General features: G+C 36.0%; 4 protein-coding genes across 4 annotated transcripts; 2 read left to right on the top strand and 2 right to left on the bottom strand.

Moving 5' to 3' along the window:
* Nucleotides 1–23: 23 nt before the first annotated feature.
* On the bottom strand, nucleotides 24–7,033 carry LOC106364797 (F-box protein At5g10340-like). The gene is made up of 2 exons (XM_048740929.1): nucleotides 1,444–7,033; nucleotides 24–763 (listed from the first exon to the last, which is right to left on the bottom strand). The coding sequence occupies exons 1-2, from the start codon at nucleotides 1,818–1,820 to the stop codon at nucleotides 37–39; spliced, it is 1,104 nt and encodes a 367-aa protein (XP_048596886.1). The 5' UTR covers nucleotides 1,821–7,033; the 3' UTR covers nucleotides 24–36.
* A 1,658-nt stretch (nucleotides 7,034–8,691) lies between these two features.
* LOC111200291 (glycosyltransferase family 92 protein At1g27200-like) lies at nucleotides 8,692–11,263 on the top strand. Its single transcript, XM_022691008.2, has one exon. The coding sequence runs from the start codon at nucleotides 9,332–9,334 to the stop codon at nucleotides 11,054–11,056; it is 1,725 nt and encodes a 574-aa protein (XP_022546729.1). The 5' UTR covers nucleotides 8,692–9,331; the 3' UTR covers nucleotides 11,057–11,263.
* A 799-nt stretch (nucleotides 11,264–12,062) lies between these two features.
* On the top strand, nucleotides 12,063–14,264 carry LOC111197771 (probable inactive receptor kinase At1g27190). Its single transcript, XM_022691007.2, has one exon. It carries the CDS (start codon nucleotides 12,215–12,217, stop codon nucleotides 14,012–14,014), a length of 1,800 nt encoding a protein of 599 aa, XP_022546728.1. The 5' UTR covers nucleotides 12,063–12,214; the 3' UTR covers nucleotides 14,015–14,264.
* Nucleotides 14,265–14,670: 406 nt separating this feature from the next.
* On the bottom strand, nucleotides 14,671–18,803 carry LOC111200289 (disease resistance protein RPV1-like). Its single transcript, XM_048740928.1, has 4 exons — nucleotides 18,188–18,803; nucleotides 17,030–18,125; nucleotides 16,621–16,956; nucleotides 14,671–16,541 (listed from the first exon to the last, which is right to left on the bottom strand). The coding sequence occupies exons 1-4, from the start codon at nucleotides 18,664–18,666 to the stop codon at nucleotides 14,862–14,864; spliced, it is 3,591 nt and encodes a 1,196-aa protein (XP_048596885.1). The 5' UTR covers nucleotides 18,667–18,803; the 3' UTR covers nucleotides 14,671–14,861.
* Nucleotides 18,804–20,613: the final 1,810 nt, after the last annotated feature.

Here is a 20,613-nt window from a genome sequence, read left to right as displayed (position 1 = left end):
ACTAACAATGGCTTAAAAGCAAATATGGTTCGAGGTTTACAAAATAGAGATTAAACTCGGGACATAACAAAGAGCTTTGTATGCTTTGACTTTACATTTGTAAGCTATGTCACAATATTTAGTTCTGAGATCAAGCGTTACCAGTGGTCCATCCGAAGATTCACCATCGTAAAACAGTAACTTGTCCTTCCCCAAAACAGATAGTGGTGTGAATGTCCTCCACCTGTTATTCCTACGCCAAGAAGGGGTTGTTTTAAGATCAATTGAATATATTTTCTTCCATGTCTTTTCTTCTGAATCAAATGACCATATCACTTGCTCTGGCCAAATCCTCTCAGACACGCACAAACGATCATGAAGACTGCATATGATACTCTCTATAAGCCGCAGCAAGCTGTGGAGAAAGGGAGGTCGAGGAATGACTTGAAAAGTTTCAGTGTGAAGATCCAAAGCCAAAATATTGGTTTCATCACCCTTAGTGAACCAATGAAGTGACCCATCACAATACACAGGATCTTGGCTGTGATAAATCAGATAGGGGGAAGCAGGGACAATATACCTCCAAGCGTTTGTGGTAAAATCAAAAACTTCACAAGTAGTAATGCTTTTGATTTTCAGACCTACTTCAGCAGAATTGTATAACCAAACTGGTTTGTATGTCCCACAGATCTTGTCTTTACCAAATCCAGGAGAAGGTGATACCAACTGTCTGATTCTATGAAAAGCCCCAAGTTGATAGTTGCATGGAGGGATAGTTCGATGGCTCGATGCAGTGCCGTGCGAAGGTTTTTGAGTACCCAAGGCGAATTAAAAAAAAATTATATGATATCGTTTTTTGAAAGAGTTCTATTTAAATTCAAATTATATAAAATATTTTTTTTGGAAAAACATATAAACATAACACTAAAAAGTTTTGATTTATTACCTAAACATTTTCTAAATTTTCTGCACTAGACTTTTATAAACTAAAAATAAAATAATGATCAAAAGTAGGAATTAGTAATATAAAAACAAAAATACAAATTTTGAATTGAAATGTTGGTCGCTGTTAAAAAGCTAAATCTTGGCGTTTAAATTAAATACAATAAACTATATATTCAAAATATTATAATTTGTTAATCAAATTCTATAAATATATAAAATAAATCTAACTCATAACATATACAAAAATGAAAAATATGGATCAAATATTTACAGTTAATTAGAAGTAGAATCTTTATAGTTTTACATAAAATATAGTAAAATTGATCATAAATTAGTTTTTTTTAAAACATAAATCGAATTTAGAATCAAATAAAAATAAAAATCTAACTAAAAAAATACATTAACTATCATGTAATTCTTTTTTTTTTGTAATTAGGGGTCCTTATAATTTTACAAAATTTGGGGGTCCTAGGCAAATGCCTTTTTCATTAAGCTGTAAGCACGGCTCTGGTTCGATGCCAACGAGTGGTGGGATTGACCACAATGCTTGGATTATAACGATAGTAGAGGCATATCAGACCGTCACAGCTAGAGTTGCAAACCTGGTAAAACTTGTTTTCCCAAGTAGTAGGGATCTTGACAGAAACTGTTGACCCCACCACCAACGTTCTCAGAGCTTCAATGTTAGGATTACTACCAGCCCCATCGTATAAGGACACCAAAACAACATCTGTTTTTCCTGATTGCTTGCGATGGAGCATCTGTCTTGTTTGGAAAGAACGGCATTGGATGATACTAGATTTCCATTGCTTCGATACTGCCGTGAACTTGAGGAGGGTTTTCACATCAAGTCTCTCGAAAATATACTCTACCACGTCGTGTGGTAGCAGTTCCATATTTTCTCTCTCTGAAAGATGAAAGAGAGAAGACAGGATACGTGTTCAAAAAGGAATTCGAGAAAAGATAGTAAGGGAATCGCAATTTATTTGTTAATTTTATGAAAATGAAATCTAAAATTTTAACAAGATAAGCACGGATTTCAACAATAAACTAATCCAAAAGGAAAAGATAAAATATATTGTTATGTTGTGAATCTAATTATTACTAGATTCTTGACCAAAACAATACGAGGGTTTCTAAAAGCTCAAGTAACCTTGTAAAACCCTACCACTTCTTTCTTTGGGCTTTTGGTTGAACCACCATCATTTTTTTTTGTATTACAAAAGTAGCCTATCAACTGCGATTTGGTTACTGCTTAGATCAATCATATAAATTGGATTGAATTTTATAATATTTTTGGTAATCTTTTTGTTTTACGGGTAAAATAAAGATAATCATATGTATCATATAAGCAAATGCCACAATAACATACAAACCAATAACTCTAAATAGTGAAAAAAATAATGAATGATAATAGTAAATTCCTCTTCATTTTTTTATTTACGTTATTTTACAAGAAATATTTTTACACTAGGAGGGTGTCTGCGCTTCGCGCGGAATATTATTTTATTATTCTTAAATATGATTTTTAGATGATGTGATTACGTGGGCAATATTTATTGTGAATAACATTATTTGATGTTTTATTATGTTATGTAGTAATAGCTAATAAATTAATATATTATGTGTTTGTCTTTTTAATAATATATTGTTGTATGTATAATATTACTTGTTAGTGGTGAAATGAATTTCAGATGTAAAACATATTAAATTTCAATAACTTTGTCTTTAAGCATTTGTTGATTCTAAGATTAACAACGTCAAATTGTATTTTAGTTTTTCACATTTTTTCACATTACTCTTTTATATGTTTTTTGCACTTTCCCCCATATTTTAACATTGAGTCGTCACAATCTATGTATTTCGTTTGTCTCTCTGGTGTGCAGTGCTTCTCACTATCACTGGAAAAAGACTCACTTCCGTGCTCTTGTTTTTCTCACCTTCTTTTTTTTTGTGAGATTATCTCGTATTTGTTATAGATCAGGCATATTAGTTCTATGTTGTGTGGTTGTTTATTTTGGCGTTGTATGTTATTTCAGTCAATATTGGTGGTTTTTTTCTTTTGATTTTGGTAAGGTTAGAAACTACATCTCGTTGGGTTGGGTCAGAGTTTAGTTGTCATTGATGTTATTTCCTCGTTGATGGTTTGCCATTGATACTCTCTGCTCGTCTTGGTTTTCAAGATCTGGATTTTGGTGATCTGACTTCTATGTTCTTTTTTCATAGCTCGAGGATGGCTCCACGAATCGTTGATTTAATTTTGTCTCTTTTCATCTCTTTGTTCTCTCATCTCGTTGCACCTTTCACCGCTGATCACGTCTTTGGTGGTTCTCCCTTTCGCCATATTTGCTACTCCAGGTTTGGATAGTGTTTTTCTCTTTGTATGCTTTGTGCGCTTGGAAGGTTGTTTATGGTCTCAAGCTTAAGTTTTTGTTTCTCCGTTGTTGGCTTCCATTCTTCCACACTAAGGTTGTATATATATTCTTCTCATGCATCCCTTGGTGTAGGTGTGTGGAGCTACTCTTTTGTAGCTTTGGTTTCTTCTATTCAGAGTTTTGTGGTGCTTCGCTATTATTGGCGCTTTGTATGTACTTGTTTAGTTTGTGAGGTGCTTCTTATCTATTAGCTGGTGGTTGTGCTAGTGGTGCTTTAGACATGCGTCTTTTTGTTTTGTGGTGATTTTGTTCTTCCGATGATTATTTTTTCTCTAACCCGTTTTTTTTTGTTTTTTTTTTGCGCTGGTGCTTGATCGCGATTCTTTGTGTTCTGAAAATTGTTTTATCTCATATTTTATCTTTTTACCTTTTTATGACATATGCTTGTTCTAGCCAAGACATTCTATGGTAAGATGAGATAGATTAGTCTTCTTTGTTGATATTTTTTCAGCTCCAAACTTTTATTGAATTAGTATTACTATGGTATTTTGCTTTTTTTTTGTGATTGTGGAAGTTTTATGTTTAGATTATGTATTGCACTATAATTTATTTTTATTAGTTTGGTCATTTTATATTTTTAATAGTTAAATAAATTTATAATTTGTAAAATAATAATAGAAAATGGTAAAAAATAATAAAATAACAAACAATTATGTTATTTTTAGTTATGAATAAATTAAATATGCAAATTTATTTCTATTATTTTATTTATTTATTTATTATATTGAATTTTAGTAAACAATAAAATAGATTATCAAACTTCATACTATAATAGTTGGTGCGAAAAAAATTAGATAGTGCACAATTATAAAGTATTTGGCCAAATTGAAATAATCTAAAAAAAGAAGGATCTGAAATGTAAAAAATACATGGATGACATGTGTCGTAAAAAATATTCAAGCTTAAGTTTTTGTTTTTCCGTTGTTGGCTTCCATTCTTCCTCACTAAGGTTGTATATATATTCTTCTCATGCATCCCTTGGTGTAGGTGTGTGGAGCTACTCTTTTGTAGCTTTGGTTTCTTCTATTCAGAGTTTTGTGGTGCTTCGCTATTATTGGCGCCTTGTATGTACTTGTTTACTTTGTGAGGTGCTTCTTATCTATTAGCTGGTGGTTGTGCTAGTGGTGCTTTAGACATGCGTCTTTTTGTTTTGTGGTGATTTTGTTCTTCAGATGATTATTCTTTCTCTAACCCGTTTTTTTTTGTTTTTTTTTTGCGCTGGTGCTTGATCGCGATTCTTTGTGTTCTGAAGATTGCTTTATCTCATATTTATGTTTTTACCTTTTTATGACATATGCTTGTTCTAGCCAAGACATTCTATGGTAAGCTGAGATAAATTAGTCTTCTTTGTTGATATTTTTTAACTTTTATTGAATTAGTATTACTATGGTATTTTGCTTTTTCTTTGTGATTGTGGAAGTTTTATGTTTATATTATGTATTGCACTATAATTTTGTTTTATTAGTTTGGTCATTTTATATTTTTAATAGTTAAATAAATTTATAATTTGTAAATTAATAATAGAAAATGGTAAAAATAATAAAATGACAAAAAATTATGTTATTTTTAGTTATGAATAAATTAAATATGTAAATTTATTTCTATTATTTTATTTATTTATTTATTTATTATATTGAATTTTAGTAAACAATAAAATAGATTATCAAACTTCATACGATAATAGTTGGTGCGAAAAGAATTAGATAGTGCACAATTATAAAGTATTTGGCCAAATTGAAATAATCTAAAAAAAGAAGGATATGAAATGTAAAAAATACATGGATGACATGTGTCGTAAAAGCCCCCCCCCTCCCCCGCCAGTTGTCAGAAGAAGGAAAAAAACTAACTTTATATATATAGATTGAATTTTAGTAAACAATAAAATAAATTATCAAACTTCATACGATAATAGTTAGTGCGAAAATAATTAGATAGTGCACAATTATAAAGTATTTGGCCAAATTGAAATAATCTAAAAAAAGAGGGACCTGAAATGTAAAAAAATACATGGATGATATGTGTCGTAAAAGCCCCCTGCCAATTGTCAGAAGAAGGAAAAAAACTAACTTTATATATATATATATATAGTTCTTAGTCACTTCTTAATGTTTAAAGAATTATTTAACAATTTAAATTTTAATTAAATTTGGGAAAATAATAAAGAAAAATATCCGTCTTTATTTCTATTATTTTGTTTCTTTTTTCATTTTCATTCAGATTAGTTTAACCAGAGCCGCCTGATTGCATCTGGAAGTGGAGAGATCGAACATAGTCACGAATTAAAAAAAATGTATTTTAGAACATATATAAATTAAGCATAAATCTTTAAACTGTTAATTATATTTAAAAATATATAGTCTATAGTTTCAAAACAGAATTTTAAACATATATTAGTTTGAACTATCAAATTTTAAAATTATATCATTACGTTTTATACATTATCATTATTATTAGTCTGAAAAGGTCTTAAAAATAGTTTGAGACAGCATTGAGTTTAATGGTTACTAGTTAGAATCAAAATCTATAATTAGCAAGGAAGAATGGGTTTGGTTGGGAGCGCTCTTTAAAAAAAGACCTAATATCCTCTCGACCTTTAAACTTTCAGCCGCCGGAGTCGCTTCTCTTATGGCCGGCGCGTGACGGCTCTGTTAGCGTCACCGTCGGCCCAGTCTGAATGTTTTCTTCTTCTTTTGTAGTTTGTGTGGTTAGAGCTTTGGATCTGAACAAACGAAAGGTTCTGGGTTGAAGTGTTCGTGAACCGCCGTTCTGGTGGTTCTGAACCTACTGGTTGGAGTTCGTCGTTGATTTGTCATGGTGGATTCTGATGGGTTTAAGCCTTATGTCCTTTTGTGTTATGTTCTTGTATTGGTCCTCTTGTTTGCGCTTGAATCCGATTAGCCTTGCTTGGAGTGTAGAGGATTGATTAGTTGGCTTGTGATTCCGTGACGGTGACGCAGCGGCGCAGTGGTGTAGGATGAGCAGTTGGTTGGTATCGTTGTCGAGAAGAAGCTGGTTTCAGGGCACTGCTCCCAGTTGCTAAGGGTCCTTCTCTAATCCCTTGAATAAGTTTATTTTCCTGGTCTGTCTTTGGTCTTGGTTTATCCTCGGTGGCTTCTAGGTGAAACAGTATAAAGAGGTTAAGGCTTTGAAGCGTCCAGATGAAGGGTGTGTTGAGTAGGAGGTTTAATTTGTATCGGGTGTTGCTTCTTTGTGGGTGTTGTTTTGGTTTCGCAAAGTGGTTCGTGTGTAGTCATCGTGAACGAGTGGTTCAGATGAAGGTGCTGCTATTCTTCATGAAATTCTCTGCGGTGCTTGCTCTCTTACTATGTTCGTAGTGAGAAGACCGGCTAATCATAGTCAATTAAGTTTGTTTTCTATTATCTCTTATTAGCTTGTTCTTTTGGATTCTCTTAGCTAGCTGCAAGATGTAGTTATTGTTTATTTGTGATGTTTAGATGCTTGTGTCCTATTGTTGAGCTTTAGTTTCCCACCGTTGGGGTTTGGGTTCCGGAGATCGGTATATGTTCTGCCGGCTTTAGTGTTTCACCATGTATGGCTCTATGTTCTCTATGTTATCAATGAAAACTTTCAGACGAAAAGAAAGAAAGAATGGGTTTGGTTCTTTCTAAACCATCCAAAAATGTGTTACACATGGTTAATATTTGATCAGCATTTTGCAGATTTCGCATAAGACTAACATTTCGAACCATTTATGTAATTTCTCTCATGGTGGAACCGATCGAATCGTTATAGAGCATTACGGAAAACTGGAAGGTCTAGTTTGGTAGTTAACTCAAAGAAGAAAATAATTTATCTTGAGAGTTCAAACATACTAATATTATTTAACGTAGATATTTAATGTGTGTTTGGAACGTGTCATGCATAATTTACGATGGCATTTAGACCATCATTATCCGTCAAACTCTTTTTGGGGTCTTTAAATTTTTTTTTGTCCTAAAAAAAGAATTGAACCAATCACGGACCACCACGCGTCGGTGGAACCCGCAAACAGTGCAAAAACTGGCCCAAGACCGATCCTTAATTCGCGACTTTGGTGACCGTTAAAAAGTGGGGCCCACACATTAATTTTCTGCAAAAACCGGTTTTGGAAACCGCGATAATCGTGCTCTTAGATCTACGCCGTGTGTTAGCTAATATATAACTGAATTTTGTTATGAGTTTAATGGTAACATGTATGTGGATGAACCAAATTAAGTTTTGCGTGCGATTAAAGATACACGCAACAAAAACAAAAGCATGGAAGATAGGAAAGAAGAATGTTGCTGGATTTATTGCAAACAAGAATAACAAACGTGACAGGGAATAAAAGATGGATGTATAATGGAAGGCACATTCTTTTTTTCTTTTGTATGCATCAATCATTAGATATAAACTTATAGATTTATATTTTAAAAATGGGGGTGAGAAAAAAAGGAGAACATGTACAGCGATTTTAAGCAATGCATAGCAACTTCCCACTATCCTTATTCCTAAACCATCTACCTAATAGGCTAATACAAACATTGCAATTAAGGAACCATGTTTGATTTGCATTACTCCAGTTTGGCGGCTCTATACATACTTATCCCACTTTCTATCATTTTCTTTTTATATTAGTTATTAAAATATTATATATATATATATATATATATATATATATATTACATAAAACAAGCATTAGTAAACACAATATCAAAGTCAATAAAAGATTCTAGAAATGAAGTCGGTTATAGACGACAGGCTAAACAATAAAATATCTCAAAAACCAAATGATATTAGACTAAATACTCTCTAGGGCAGATTTGTATGTTCTACAATTATAACAAACTCACCGATTGAATGAACCAATTTTCGAGGTCGGCAACACGAGATGAATGAAGAGCAATCGCCTTCAGCGTCACATTCATGATTCATCAAGTAGTCCTACATTGTAATATATATGACGAACTTGTAAGAAGCTTATATTATTTATATTGCTAAGGGACATAACAAAACTATCACAGTAATTTAAGTAACATTTAGAATGAATATTACTAGTTTTAAAATTAGTGATGAATTTGTGTTGTCGAACAGACACATACTTATTGGTGACAAAACGTGATCTTCAACACGTTTTATATAACTAATCAAACCGGCCGAGTATTTATGAAGGTGTCGATCTACACAATTATATTAATTATACTATATTATGTTTAATTCTGATGTTAGCATTCAACGTTGTGATGTTACTGTTAGTAAAACGCATAAACCATATGTTTAATTCTGATGTTAGCATTCAACGTTGTTTAGATACACACATTGGAATCAAATTGATAATATAACCACACAATCTTGCTTTGTACCAACAGGGTTGGTCCTCCCCTCCGGCGAATATTGAGAAACAATTAACTAAAAGACCACGCAACACAACTGTCAGAGAATCATAGGCCTCTTTTTTTCAAGCCCCAAAACATTATAATATACAGTATACATAAATAAAAAAAGACGATAATGGTCCACAACCTCATTGTAAGCATCTTTGGATGGACACAAGTCGCAAAACTAGTGGCATCTTTCTCGCCTCCATTATTAAACAAACAACAAAAAATCATTAATCCATTAGAAAATGACGTAATCCGAAAATCATTAGTATTAATCGGTGGCTTTCCAATATTATTGCAAAACGCCGACGCCTAACGCGACTCATCACAACACAAACGCGTCTTCCTTGTTTCTTTTCCTTTCTCTATCACAAAACGATTACTTCAGAAAAGCAAATTCATTAAATTAAATATATATATTCCCTTCTTTAGAAGAAGAACAAGGTACTTTGGTCGGCCTGCGCAAAAAAAAACCAGATCTCTTCTCCCCCGACTAAAACCTTCTTCAGATCAGTTTATTAAAACACCCTGCTCTATCCCCACCCAGAAGAAAAAGTTTCGATTTTTATATATAAATTTAGTGGAGAAAAAAAAAGAAAGAAGAGGAAGAAGATGATGATGGAGTATGAGCATGGGAAGAAGAGGAAAGTTCGGAACAGACAGCATCAACCTAAAGCACACTTCTTGTCTCTAAGGTATCTAACGATATGCCTTTGCTGTTTCTTCGTCTTGCTCTTCTTCTTCTTATCCTCCGACCGAATCTCCGTCCGTTCCGATTCTCTGAGACCGTCTCTCCGCGTCCCTGCTCTCTCCGTCTTATCTTCGATGGATTCGATTCAACGCTCGTTTCACGGTAGGTTCCCTCCGCTGAGAGTCGGAGACAGAGTCCAGTTCCCCGACCATGTGCTGCTGATTCTCTCCACCAGAGTCGGGAGAGGAGTGAAGGAACTAGTTTGTGTTTATCACGGAGGAAGAAAGGAAGAGACTTTGGTGTTGAAGTCGATCTCTAGTGATGAATTCGATGAGTTTAGATCGGTTGTTCGGTGTCCTAACGCTCCTTTGAACTATTCTTCGTCTGTTGATTTGCAATTCAACGGAGATTTAGTGAAGAAGAAGATGAGTGATGATGAGAAGGTTCATGATTGGGCCAAAGTTGGTTACGAGGCGGTTATTGACGGCGACACGGTGGTTGTGTTCGTCAAAGGATTGACTCGAAGACCTCACAAGGAGTCAGATCCTTCTTACTACAAGTGTCAGTTCGAGACAGGTGTTGAAGTTTTGGTCACTCAAGCTCTCGCTGCAGCGCAAGAGGTTGTGAGGTGTGTTTTGCCTGAGAGCTTGAAGCTAAATCCGGAGATGTTTCGAGTGAGTGTGATCCACATCGATCCTAGAGGAAGATCCACGCCTGCTTTACCATCCGTTGCGAGAGTCTACGGTTCAGAGAAGAAGAGTGAGGTGAAGGTGAAGAAGAAGCATGAGCTTTGTGTTTGCACGATGCTGTGGAACCAAGCTCCCTTCTTGCGTGAATGGATTATGTACCACTCGTGGCTAGGCGTCGAGCGTTGGTTTATATACGACAACAACAGCGACGACGATATACAAGAGGAGATTGAATTGCTCAACTCGGAGAATTACAACGTGAGCCGACACGTTTGGCCGTGGATCAAGACTCAAGAAGCTGGTTTCTCGCATTGTGCGGTTAGAGCCAAAGACGAATGCAACTGGGTTGGGTTCTTCGACGTGGACGAGTTCTACTACTTCCCGACTCATCGCTCTCAAGGCTTACCTAGCAAAAACGCTTTAAGCTCTCTTGTATCTAACTACACTTCGTGGGGTTTGGTCGGAGAGATAAGAACCGAATGTCATAGTTACGGTCCGTCCGGTCTAACTACAGTTCCATCGCAAGGCGTGACGGTAGGTTACACTTGTAGACAAGCCAACCCGGAGAGACACAAGTCGATAATCCGACCAGAGATGCTAACGAGCTCGTTGCTCAACGAGGTTCATCATTTTCAGATGAGGGAAGGAGTAGGGCATATGAGTTTGGTGGAGAGTGTTGCGGTTGTGAATCATTATAAGTATCAAGTTTGGGATACTTTTAAAGCGAAATTTCAGAGAAGAGTGGCTACTTATGTTGTGGACTGGCAGGAGAATCAGAACCAAGGGTCTAAAGATCGAGCTCCGGGGCTAGGGACCGAGGCTATTGAGCCGGTTGATTGGAACAGACGGTTCTGTGAAGTGTGGGATACTGGTTTGAAGGATTTGGTTTTGTCTAATTTTGCTGATCAAGTGACTGGTTATTTGCCGTGGCAGAGGCAACAACTACAACAAGATTGACTTCTTTTTTTTGGTTACTTGGTTTGTGAGATTTTGTACATTTGACGAGTATACACATTAATATTACTTCTTTTGTTATTTAATTGTTTTTTTTGTTGGAGAGAATTGAAATGGTTTCTAATTTTGTTTGGTTTAATAGAGTTTACCACATTTGTAAATTTCAATATTCTTTTGGGTTCTTTACATGAATTAATATTTATTTACTAAGGTCTTTTGGATTTTTGTTTGGACTATATTTTTGTCGGTAAGAAAGTTGTCAGTAAGATGATAAAGATAAAGCTTGAAGGAATCTTTAGACCAAACATGTTAATCATTGTCGTTATGGTAGTGGTAACGGATATTACCAATTTGTTGATTACCAATCATAAAAGTAAAATAGTGGTGGTATTAAAAGCAGTTTTCTATCATTTATTTCTCACCAAACATACCACACTATCAACGGCTATATCGTTTATTGTTCTCTTTTCTGATCACCTAGGCTACAACCTACAAGTCACCGGAAAGAAAATACTAGCGTACTCTTACACATTTTGGGCTGAAATGTAAGCAATGGTATACAAGCCCATGGCCCAAAACATAGGATCTTTTTAGTTCTAGTGATGTCTGTTTTCAATAGTTTGTCCCTTTTTTTTTCTCTATCACATACCACAACTTGCAAGTGTTAAACTCTTGTGAGTAATGAATGAGCCAGCCTATATTTGTCAAAAATAAATCCCAATAAACTATTAATTACGAGTATTTGATATGTTGGTCGTAATATAAACTATCATCATTACAAGAAAGAGTCATAAGTTCTTGATTTGTACTTTGACACCCAGAAAGAATAACTACCTTTCCTTTTCAAGGATTTTATACTAAACTGACTTGAATCTTCTCTCTGACTCTCAGAGATGCTACTCTAACGGCGTCGTTTAGTTCTTTTCCCAAACAAAACAAACCAGCTAACAAACAAACAAAGAAATAGTATGAAAAATAATAACTATAATCTCTGCGAAATAACTAAAAAAAAATAGTCAAACAAAAGAGAGGAAAAAATAAAGTTGTCTCCTTTTCTCATCAGTAACACAGTCAATGAGCGTTCTTTCCGCCATAGAACTTCTCTGAGGAAAATAAAAAAACCCTAGAGAGAGAGAGAGATACATCTTCACAGATCCACCCATGAAGACTCTCTTACCTCTTCTCTTCATCATCATCATCTCCTTCCTATCTTCTAACGCAGAAGACGACGTCCTCTGTCTCCAAGGCCTAAAGAACTCACTCACCGACCCTTCGTCTCGCCTCACCTCCTGGTCCTTCCCGAACTCCTCCGCCTCATCGATTTGCAAGCTCACCGGCGTCTCCTGCTGGAACGAGAAAGAGAATCGCATCATCTCCCTCCAGCTCCAATCTATGCAGCTCGCCGGTCAGATTCCCGAGTCTCTCAAGCTCTGCCGGAGCCTACAGTCGCTAGATCTCTCCGGGAACGATCTCTCCGGCGCGATTCCTTCCCAAATCTGCTCGTGGCTCCCTTACCTCGTCACTCTAGATCTGTCCGGTAACAAACTCTCCGGCCCGATCCCGACTCAGATCGTGGAGTGCAAGTTCTTGAACGCGCTTGTCCTTAGCGACAACAAGCTCTCCGGTTCGGTTCCCACCGAATTGAGCCGGTTAGATCGGTTAAGACGGCTTTCTTTGGCCGGAAACGATCTCTCCGGGACGATCCCTTCCGAGCTGTCTCGTTTCGGGGAGGACGATTTTTCCGACAATAACGGTCTCTGCGGGAAGCCTTTGTCGGGATGCGGCGCGTTGAGTGGGAGGAACTTAACTATTATTGTAGTCGCGGGAGTTCTCGGGGCTGTCGGGTCGTTGTGTGTCGGTTTAGCGGTTTTCTGGTGGTTCTTTATGAGAGAAGGTAGCGGGAGGAAGAAGAGAGGAGGATACGGCGCTGGGAAGTCTAGAGACGATAGTGATTGGATTGGTCTGTTGCGGTCTCACAAGCTTGTTCAAGTCACTTTGTTTCAGAAACCTATCGTGAAGATCAAGTTGAATGATCTAATGGCTGCTACGAACGAGTTTAGTTCCGGGAACATCGATGTTTCTTCGAGAACCGGTGTTTCTTACAAAGCGGATTTGCCTGATGGGTCTGCGCTCGCGGTTAAGAGGCTTAGCGCTTGTGGGGTCGGTGAGAAGCAGTTTAAGTCGGAGATGAGTAAGTTAGGCGAGCTTAGACATCCCAACTTGGTTCCGCTTCTAGGGTATTGCGTTGTGGAGGATGAGAGGCTGTTGGTGTATAAGCACATGCCTAACGGTACGTTGTTCTCTCAGTTGCATAGTGGTGGACTGTGTGATGCGGGTTTGGATTGGCCCACTCGGCTTATGATTGGCGTGGGAGCTGCTAGAGGTTTAGCTTGGCTGCACCATGGATGTCAGCCGCCGTATTTGCACCAGTTTATTAGCTCCAACGTTATACTTCTTGACGATGATTTCGATGCTCGGATTACTGATTACGGTTTGGCTAAGCTGGTTGGGACTCGTGACTCGAACGATAGCTCGTTTAATAATGGTGATTTGGGGGAGTTAGGTTACGTGGCGCCGGAGTATTCGAGCACCATGGTTGCGTCTTTGAAAGGGGATGTGTATGGGTTTGGGATCGTGCTTCTTGAGCTGGTCACGGGGCAGAAGCCTTTGTCAGTTATAAACGGCGTGGAAGGGTTTAAAGGGAGTTTGGTGGACTGGGTGAGTCAGTATTTGGGTACTGGTAGAAGCAAAGACGCGATTGATAGAAGCATAAGTGGTAAAGGACACGATGAGGAGATTTTGCAGTTTTTGAAAATAGCGTGTAGCTGTGTTGTGTCTAGGCCTAAGGAGAGGCCGACGATGGTTCAGGTGTACGAGTCTTTGAAGAGCATGGCGGATAAACATGGTGTCTCTGAGCATTATGATGAGTTTCCACTAGTTTTCAACAAACAAGAAGCTTGAGTGAGTATCTTTTTTTAGGCAGCGTAAAGCGCTAGAAAGGCATGAGGAATCTACTCTCTGCATCAAAAAGCCTTTTGTTTACTTTATATCTCATTCTTTGTTCCTTCTCCCACTGTTGTTACTTTATAACCGTGTCAGTGTTCTTGTGCTGTCTTGTGTCCTGTTTGTTGTAAAATTATGTACATTCGTTGGGTCATTAATGTACTCTTTTGAATGTATGAGATGAAAAAATTTATTTCGCCTTGTTTCATTATTGTATTGTGAAAAGCTAACAAGTTCTTGACATTTGGTCTAATTCATTCCTTAGGTTCCAAATGTCTCTTTGTTTTGAACTGTTGATTTCATCTTTTAATGCTTCTGATGGTCAAAAGGGTCAAAGCATAGTTTGGTGTGTTGTGATGATATCTTTTGGATTAGATGTGGGGTTTGGTCTTAAGAATAAGACACACGAGAGAGAGAGTTTGAAAAGAAAGGTTATGGTGGAAGCAGATCTAGAGACGTCTGCGTCTCGCTGAGAGCATAGACACATGAACCTCGACCCCACTTAGTAATAATAACATCGTCTTGTCACCATTTCCTTTTAGATAATCTGTTGGTCTCTCTTGTTTGGTACTATGACAAGCTGTGAAACTCATTTTCATCAAAACTTTCACAAATCAAGAATCTCCTCTTTTTTGTTACTTTTACTTATTGATTATAAAAGGCAGAGGTAAAGAAACAGATAAACATCTTACAGTGAGTGAAGTTAAAAGAAGCAAATAAGCTTCAGAACAGGAAACTAAAAAGAAAAAGGAATATATATACAAAACACCATGTCTCCAACTATGAAAGGTGCACTTTCTTTACTTCAACGGTGCACTTGAAAATTACATCCGCTCATGTGTAACCGTTTCAGAGCCGTCAAGTGCTCTAGGCCTGGAATATCATCCACTTTCCCACAGTTGGTGAGATTGAGCTCGTGCAACATCGTCAGCTCTGAAAGGTCGGATATACTCTCCAATGAACAGCAGTTTGCCAGGTTTAGCTTCTCCAAGTTACATGGAAGAGGGGGAACACACGTGAGCTCTTGGCAGTCACACAATGAAAGTTCTTTGAGACTTGATAACCCCTTGAAGCTAGAAGGAAGACTGTGAAACTTATTATTCCCCAAGTTCAGTATCTTCAAAGAAGAAAGCTTCTCAAAAACATCAGGGACTTCACCAGATATTCCACAACCATGAGCATCCAGCTCCTCAAGCAGCAAGAGATTTGAGAAAGAGTTTGGTATTACAAAACAAGATTTTTCTCTTGCACCTGGATCATCATCACTCTTCATCATTTTCAACACCCTTAAATTTGAGAGGTTTCCAAAACTTTCTGGCAACTCCATGACCAGAGTTTCCTCCATGTACAGATGGCAAAGAGATTTCAAGCCTCCAAATGAGTTAGGAAGCTTCTTGAGATTCTTACACTTGTTCATTTGGAGTAATACTAGGTTCTCCAGATTTCCAAAATTTTCAGGCAGTTCTTCAATGTTAGAGCCTTCAAGGTATAAGCTATGGAGTGTGTCCATATCTCCAATCTTATTAGGCAGAGATTTCAATGATAAGCAGTTCCTCAACTCAACTTTCTGAATAAAGCGCAACTGACTTATCTCTTCTGGTAGAGTTGTAATCGGTGTACTATCCAACTTAAGTTGGAGAAGAGAGTTTAACCACCCAACTGAACTAGGAACCTGTTTCAGCGATTTGCATCCTCCTGCTGAAAATTTAGCCAAACATGGCAGTGATACAGGTTTTAGACTTAGAGGTAGCTCCTCCACCGCACTTCCATCGATGATCAGCTCTTGTAATGATGCGAGTTTATTGATAGTGTCAGGTATCTTAGAAAGGGATTCAGGTTTTAGACTTAGAGGTAGCTCCTCCACCGCACTTCCATCGATGATCAGCTCTTGTAATGATGCGAGTTTATTGATAGTGTCAGGTATCTTAGAAAGGGATGCACAGTGCATCACATGCAGCTTCTGGAGATTTTTTAAATTTCCAATAGAACTCGGAAGACTTTGCAGTGAAGTGCTACTCAGATCTAGCTCTTCCAGTGATGTCAATGTTCCTATGCACTCAGGAAGCTCGTGAATAGATCTGCAACTCTTTAAGCTAAGCTTTTGAAGTTTTTCGAGGCGAAAAATTGATCCCGGTAGGTTCTTTATCGCAGTTTCATCAAGAAGAAGCTCTTTCAAACACAGCATGTAACCGATGTTTTCTGGTAACACACTCAGACTTGAACAGCCAGAGAGGTAAAGCTTTTCAAGACTCTTCAGTCCAGAAACATCCACAAGAAACTCAGTGAGGTTTGGACAGTTTCTTAAATCCAGGTGAAGTAATGATCTCAAATTACCAACTGAGCTAGGAACCTCCACCAGAAGCTTGCATCCCTCGAAAACAAGCTTCTCTAAGGACTTATGGTTTGATAAATCAGGAATGGCTTCTAAGCTATCACAACCACGCAAATTTACAACCTTCAAGTTCCCCTCCACCTGCAAACCCACCTGCAAACCAGAGAGAGTGTTTTTTTAGAAGTGAGACTTCAACTCAAAACCCATGATAGAGGGAGATAAGAAAGCTTACTATTTTTGGCTGGAAACTCTGGAATCGTCTTATACCACTCTCTGAAAGATCAAGAACAGCGAGTTGCCTAGAAAGAAAACTCGCTGGAACATCTTTTAATGGACAGCCTCTCCACTGTATCCACTTGAGGTCAGATGGAAGGAGTTCAAGATTTCCTTGCAGTTCCACATGATTGATCTGAAGAAGTCTCAGCTTCTTCATTGGTACAAAATGCTCCACGGGAATGGTGTTTTCAGTACTTGTAGGCTTTAATATAGAGCTGGTGCCTGGATCGTCATCTAGTCTCATAGACTTCTTCTTGAAGTTTAATACAATTCCTCTGATGGATGGTGTTCCCTGTCATAACGATCACGAGAATATAACTCAAATGCAAATGATGATATTATTGCTGTAGATAGAAAAAAAATACCTTCATATTGTTCATGATTTCACCACGATCCCAGAGTCTACTTCGCTTTCCCGGATCCTCAGGGCTTTCTTTAACGACCATCTGCATTCCCATGTCTTTAATCTGATCATGCATCCAAAGAGTATTGTCGGCCAAGAACTTGACAAGAGACTTCTGTCTAAGAGCTTTGAGAACAGCCTCAGCGTTGAACCCACAACCTTTCAGTACGTCGACAATTTCCTCTTTAGTCATGTCCATTTTAAGAAAGAGACACGCAGTGTCGAGGAATACTTTCTTCTCTTCATCGTCTAGGGATTCAATGCTCACCTTCAGAACACCCTGAAGATTGTGTAGTTTAGTACTTTTAAGCTTCTCAAGTTGAACTAGCCATTCTTTTTCTTCCTTCTTGTCATACAGAAGAGAACCAAACACTTCAACAGCTAGTGGCAAAAATCCTGTTGTCTCAACGATCTTCTCGGACAGCTGCAATAGACTCCCTGGTGGTTTATCTTTTCGTAGTGAGTGATAACTAAACAGCTTTAGTGCCTGCTCCTTACTCAAGCAACTGACCTCATACTTTTGGCCGCTCACAGAGAGTCTATTCAGAATCTCTTCATCTCTGGTCGTGATGACTATAAGAGTTCCTTCACCATACCAACTTCTTTCACCAATTAAGGTATCAACTTGGTCTACGTTATCAACATCATCTAAAACAACAAGAATCTTCTTCTCATGAACACTTTCTCTTATCTTGTCTCGGCCTTGGTTAACATCTTCTATTTCAGGTACCAAACCAAACAGTTCACTAATGAAAGTCTTTTGTAGATTGACCAAACCATCTTGTCCTGACGATCTTTCTCTAACATTTGAGATGAAAACTCGTTGCTCCTTGAAGTTGTCAACGATCTTGTTATAGAAGGCTTTTGCAAGGGTCGTTTTCCCAATACCACCCATACCGTAAAGTCCCAGGATTTTAACGTTGACCAGATTCATCAAATCATCAACACGTGACTCCAAGCCAACGGTGTACTCTCCAACTTTCTCTGGTGTATTGTTCTCCTCAGCTAAAACCCTCTTCACCACAAGCCCTATCATCTCATCCTCCTTTTCTCCTTCTCTGCGAATTTCCAAACGTTCAAGAATCTACATGATCATAAAACTACAGAGGCTGTATTTTACCTGTAAATAAATCCAGGGAGATTTCCAACTATTTTCATAGCTCCTCTCCATCGCTGTATCTCTATCTCCTTGTCCTTAAATTTTTCGGCGTGTGTTTCAAAGTCCTCAACGAAACGACCGCTCTGTTTGCGTACATGGGAAGGATCGACCTTGTAAAAGATCGGTATCATGGGACGATCAAGCGATGAACTCACATCGCATAGGGTAGCTAACTCATCAAGGCACCAGTGAGAGTCAGCGTAGCGAGGGGAGAAGACCACGAGGGAGGCCGCAGAGTCTTCTATGCCTGCGACGAGGCTTGAATAGATCGCTTGCCCTCGTTCCATGCCTTCGTTGTCGCGGAAGATAAGCGCTTTCTCCTTCACGTGGAGAGCGTCGTAGAGACGCTTTACGACGGTATGACGCGTGTCTTCGCCTCGGAAACTGAGGAAGAAATCATACTTGAGCCTATGCGGCTTCGATAGAACCGCAGCCTCCATCTCCGAGCTTCCTTCCTTCTAAAAGTCAACTGTTTAAGACAAGAACTCCAATGTCTTCTTGAAGTCTTGAGAGAGAAAGCTTAGCGAGATGTCTTGTAGAGCTTTTACGTCAAAACTCTGTAGCTTTTGCTTTCTCTTTGTTGTCTCGTTGACCCATCAGAATATTATTGACTTTTCTAAACTCAATTTGGTAAGTAAATCGGAAAAGTAAATCGTTTAAAAGGACATATCCCACTAAAAAAGTTTTGGTCACAAATGTAGATCAAAATGACCAAAATGTTTTATTAAAAAAGTAAATATACATTTATACTAATTCAAACTTTAGTGTTTAGAGTTACGGGACAGAGATTTGAGATTGAGGTTTAAAATTTTATAAAATAAAAAATAAATATTAAAAATTTGAAAATAAAAATTTTAAAAGTAGTTTCAAAAAGTATTTTCGAATTACAAAATGAAATTTGAAAAAAAAAAAAATTTCAAAAAAAGTAAATTTCAAATTTTTTTTATAAAAAGTTCGAATTTGAAAACATATAATCTAAAACTATAAAAAAAATTTTAATTTTTTAATTTTTTTGTTTTTTTCTAATTTTTTTTTTAATTTTTATATATATAGGATATTAGGGTCTTTTTACCTATTAAATGAAATATTTTGGTTAATTTCCTCCTTATGTCTATTTTGTGATCAAAACTTGAAAATAGTCTATTTATGAGAATTGTTTCAAATAATATTTCAAGTGTAACGATGTAAATATTGTCAACTAGCTGTTTTCCTGCACTATGAGCAACAATAAAAATTTTAAATTTTAAATGTAAATTATATTTTAAAATAAAATTTTATTACTATTTTAAATTTTATTATTTTCTTACAATATTTTAAAATAAATTTTGGTTTAGTTGAAATAAAATCAAGATAAATTAAACATTTTTTATTTTACACCATATAATATATATATATATATATATATATTAAATTATAATATTAGACATATCTTTTATCTTTTTATTTTGGATAAAATATATTAAATCAACTTGTATAAATTTAATTTAAAAATTTGATAAAAAATTGTATAATTATCAAAAAATTAAACTAAATAGTATTTCTAAACTTTGTAGATATATAAAAGAAACTAATGATAATACGATTAAAAAAATATATTTTTAAAAAAAATTGTAGAAAATTTTGAAAATAATTTTTGGCAATAAATTTTATAATTACAAAAATATGAATAAATAATATTTCAAAATTTGTAAAATATTATTATATTTATACTATTATACTATTTAATGTCGTTTGACAAAAAAACTATTTAATGTCATATTTGAATAGATATACTTCAATGTTGATGTATAATTTACAACAATATTCTAAAAACAATTACCAAAAATATAAATCAACATTAAATGTAATCATCCATGTCACATTTATTTTGTGAAATTGATTGTGGTGATGACATGTGTCAAAATCGCTTGGTAAATACTGTCTAAGAGATTTTAAACTTATATTATGCAGTTTCGTAAACTATTTGTTTGCGCCTTCAAATAATATTTTTACCTATCTATATATTTAAACAGATAATTCCTACAGAATTCCTATCTATTTATACTATTATTTATGAGGTAATTTTTTGGCACACACATTTAAAGTTAGATTGTTAATATCGTCATTATCTTTAATAAATAATAATTAGTTAAAAATTTATTTGACAATTATTATAAATTAATATATATATATATATATATATATATATATATATATATATATATATATATATATATATATATATATATATATATTGGCCAAAAATAAAAATATATTAAAACAGATAATTCCTACATATATTATGTTGTTATCCGAAAAGAATATTTTTAAGCATAGACAGTTAAAATAAATTAAAAATTAAAAATGTATAAAAGACAAGTAAGCTCAAATTTTTTAATTTAATAATA

The sequence above is a fragment of the Brassica napus genome, chromosome A9, assembly GCF_020379485.1.
Source record: "Brassica napus cultivar Da-Ae chromosome A9, Da-Ae, whole genome shotgun sequence".
NCBI classification, from domain to species: domain Eukaryota; kingdom Viridiplantae; phylum Streptophyta; class Magnoliopsida; order Brassicales; family Brassicaceae; genus Brassica; species Brassica napus.
This window is presented reverse-complemented; position numbering and strand designations above follow the sequence as displayed.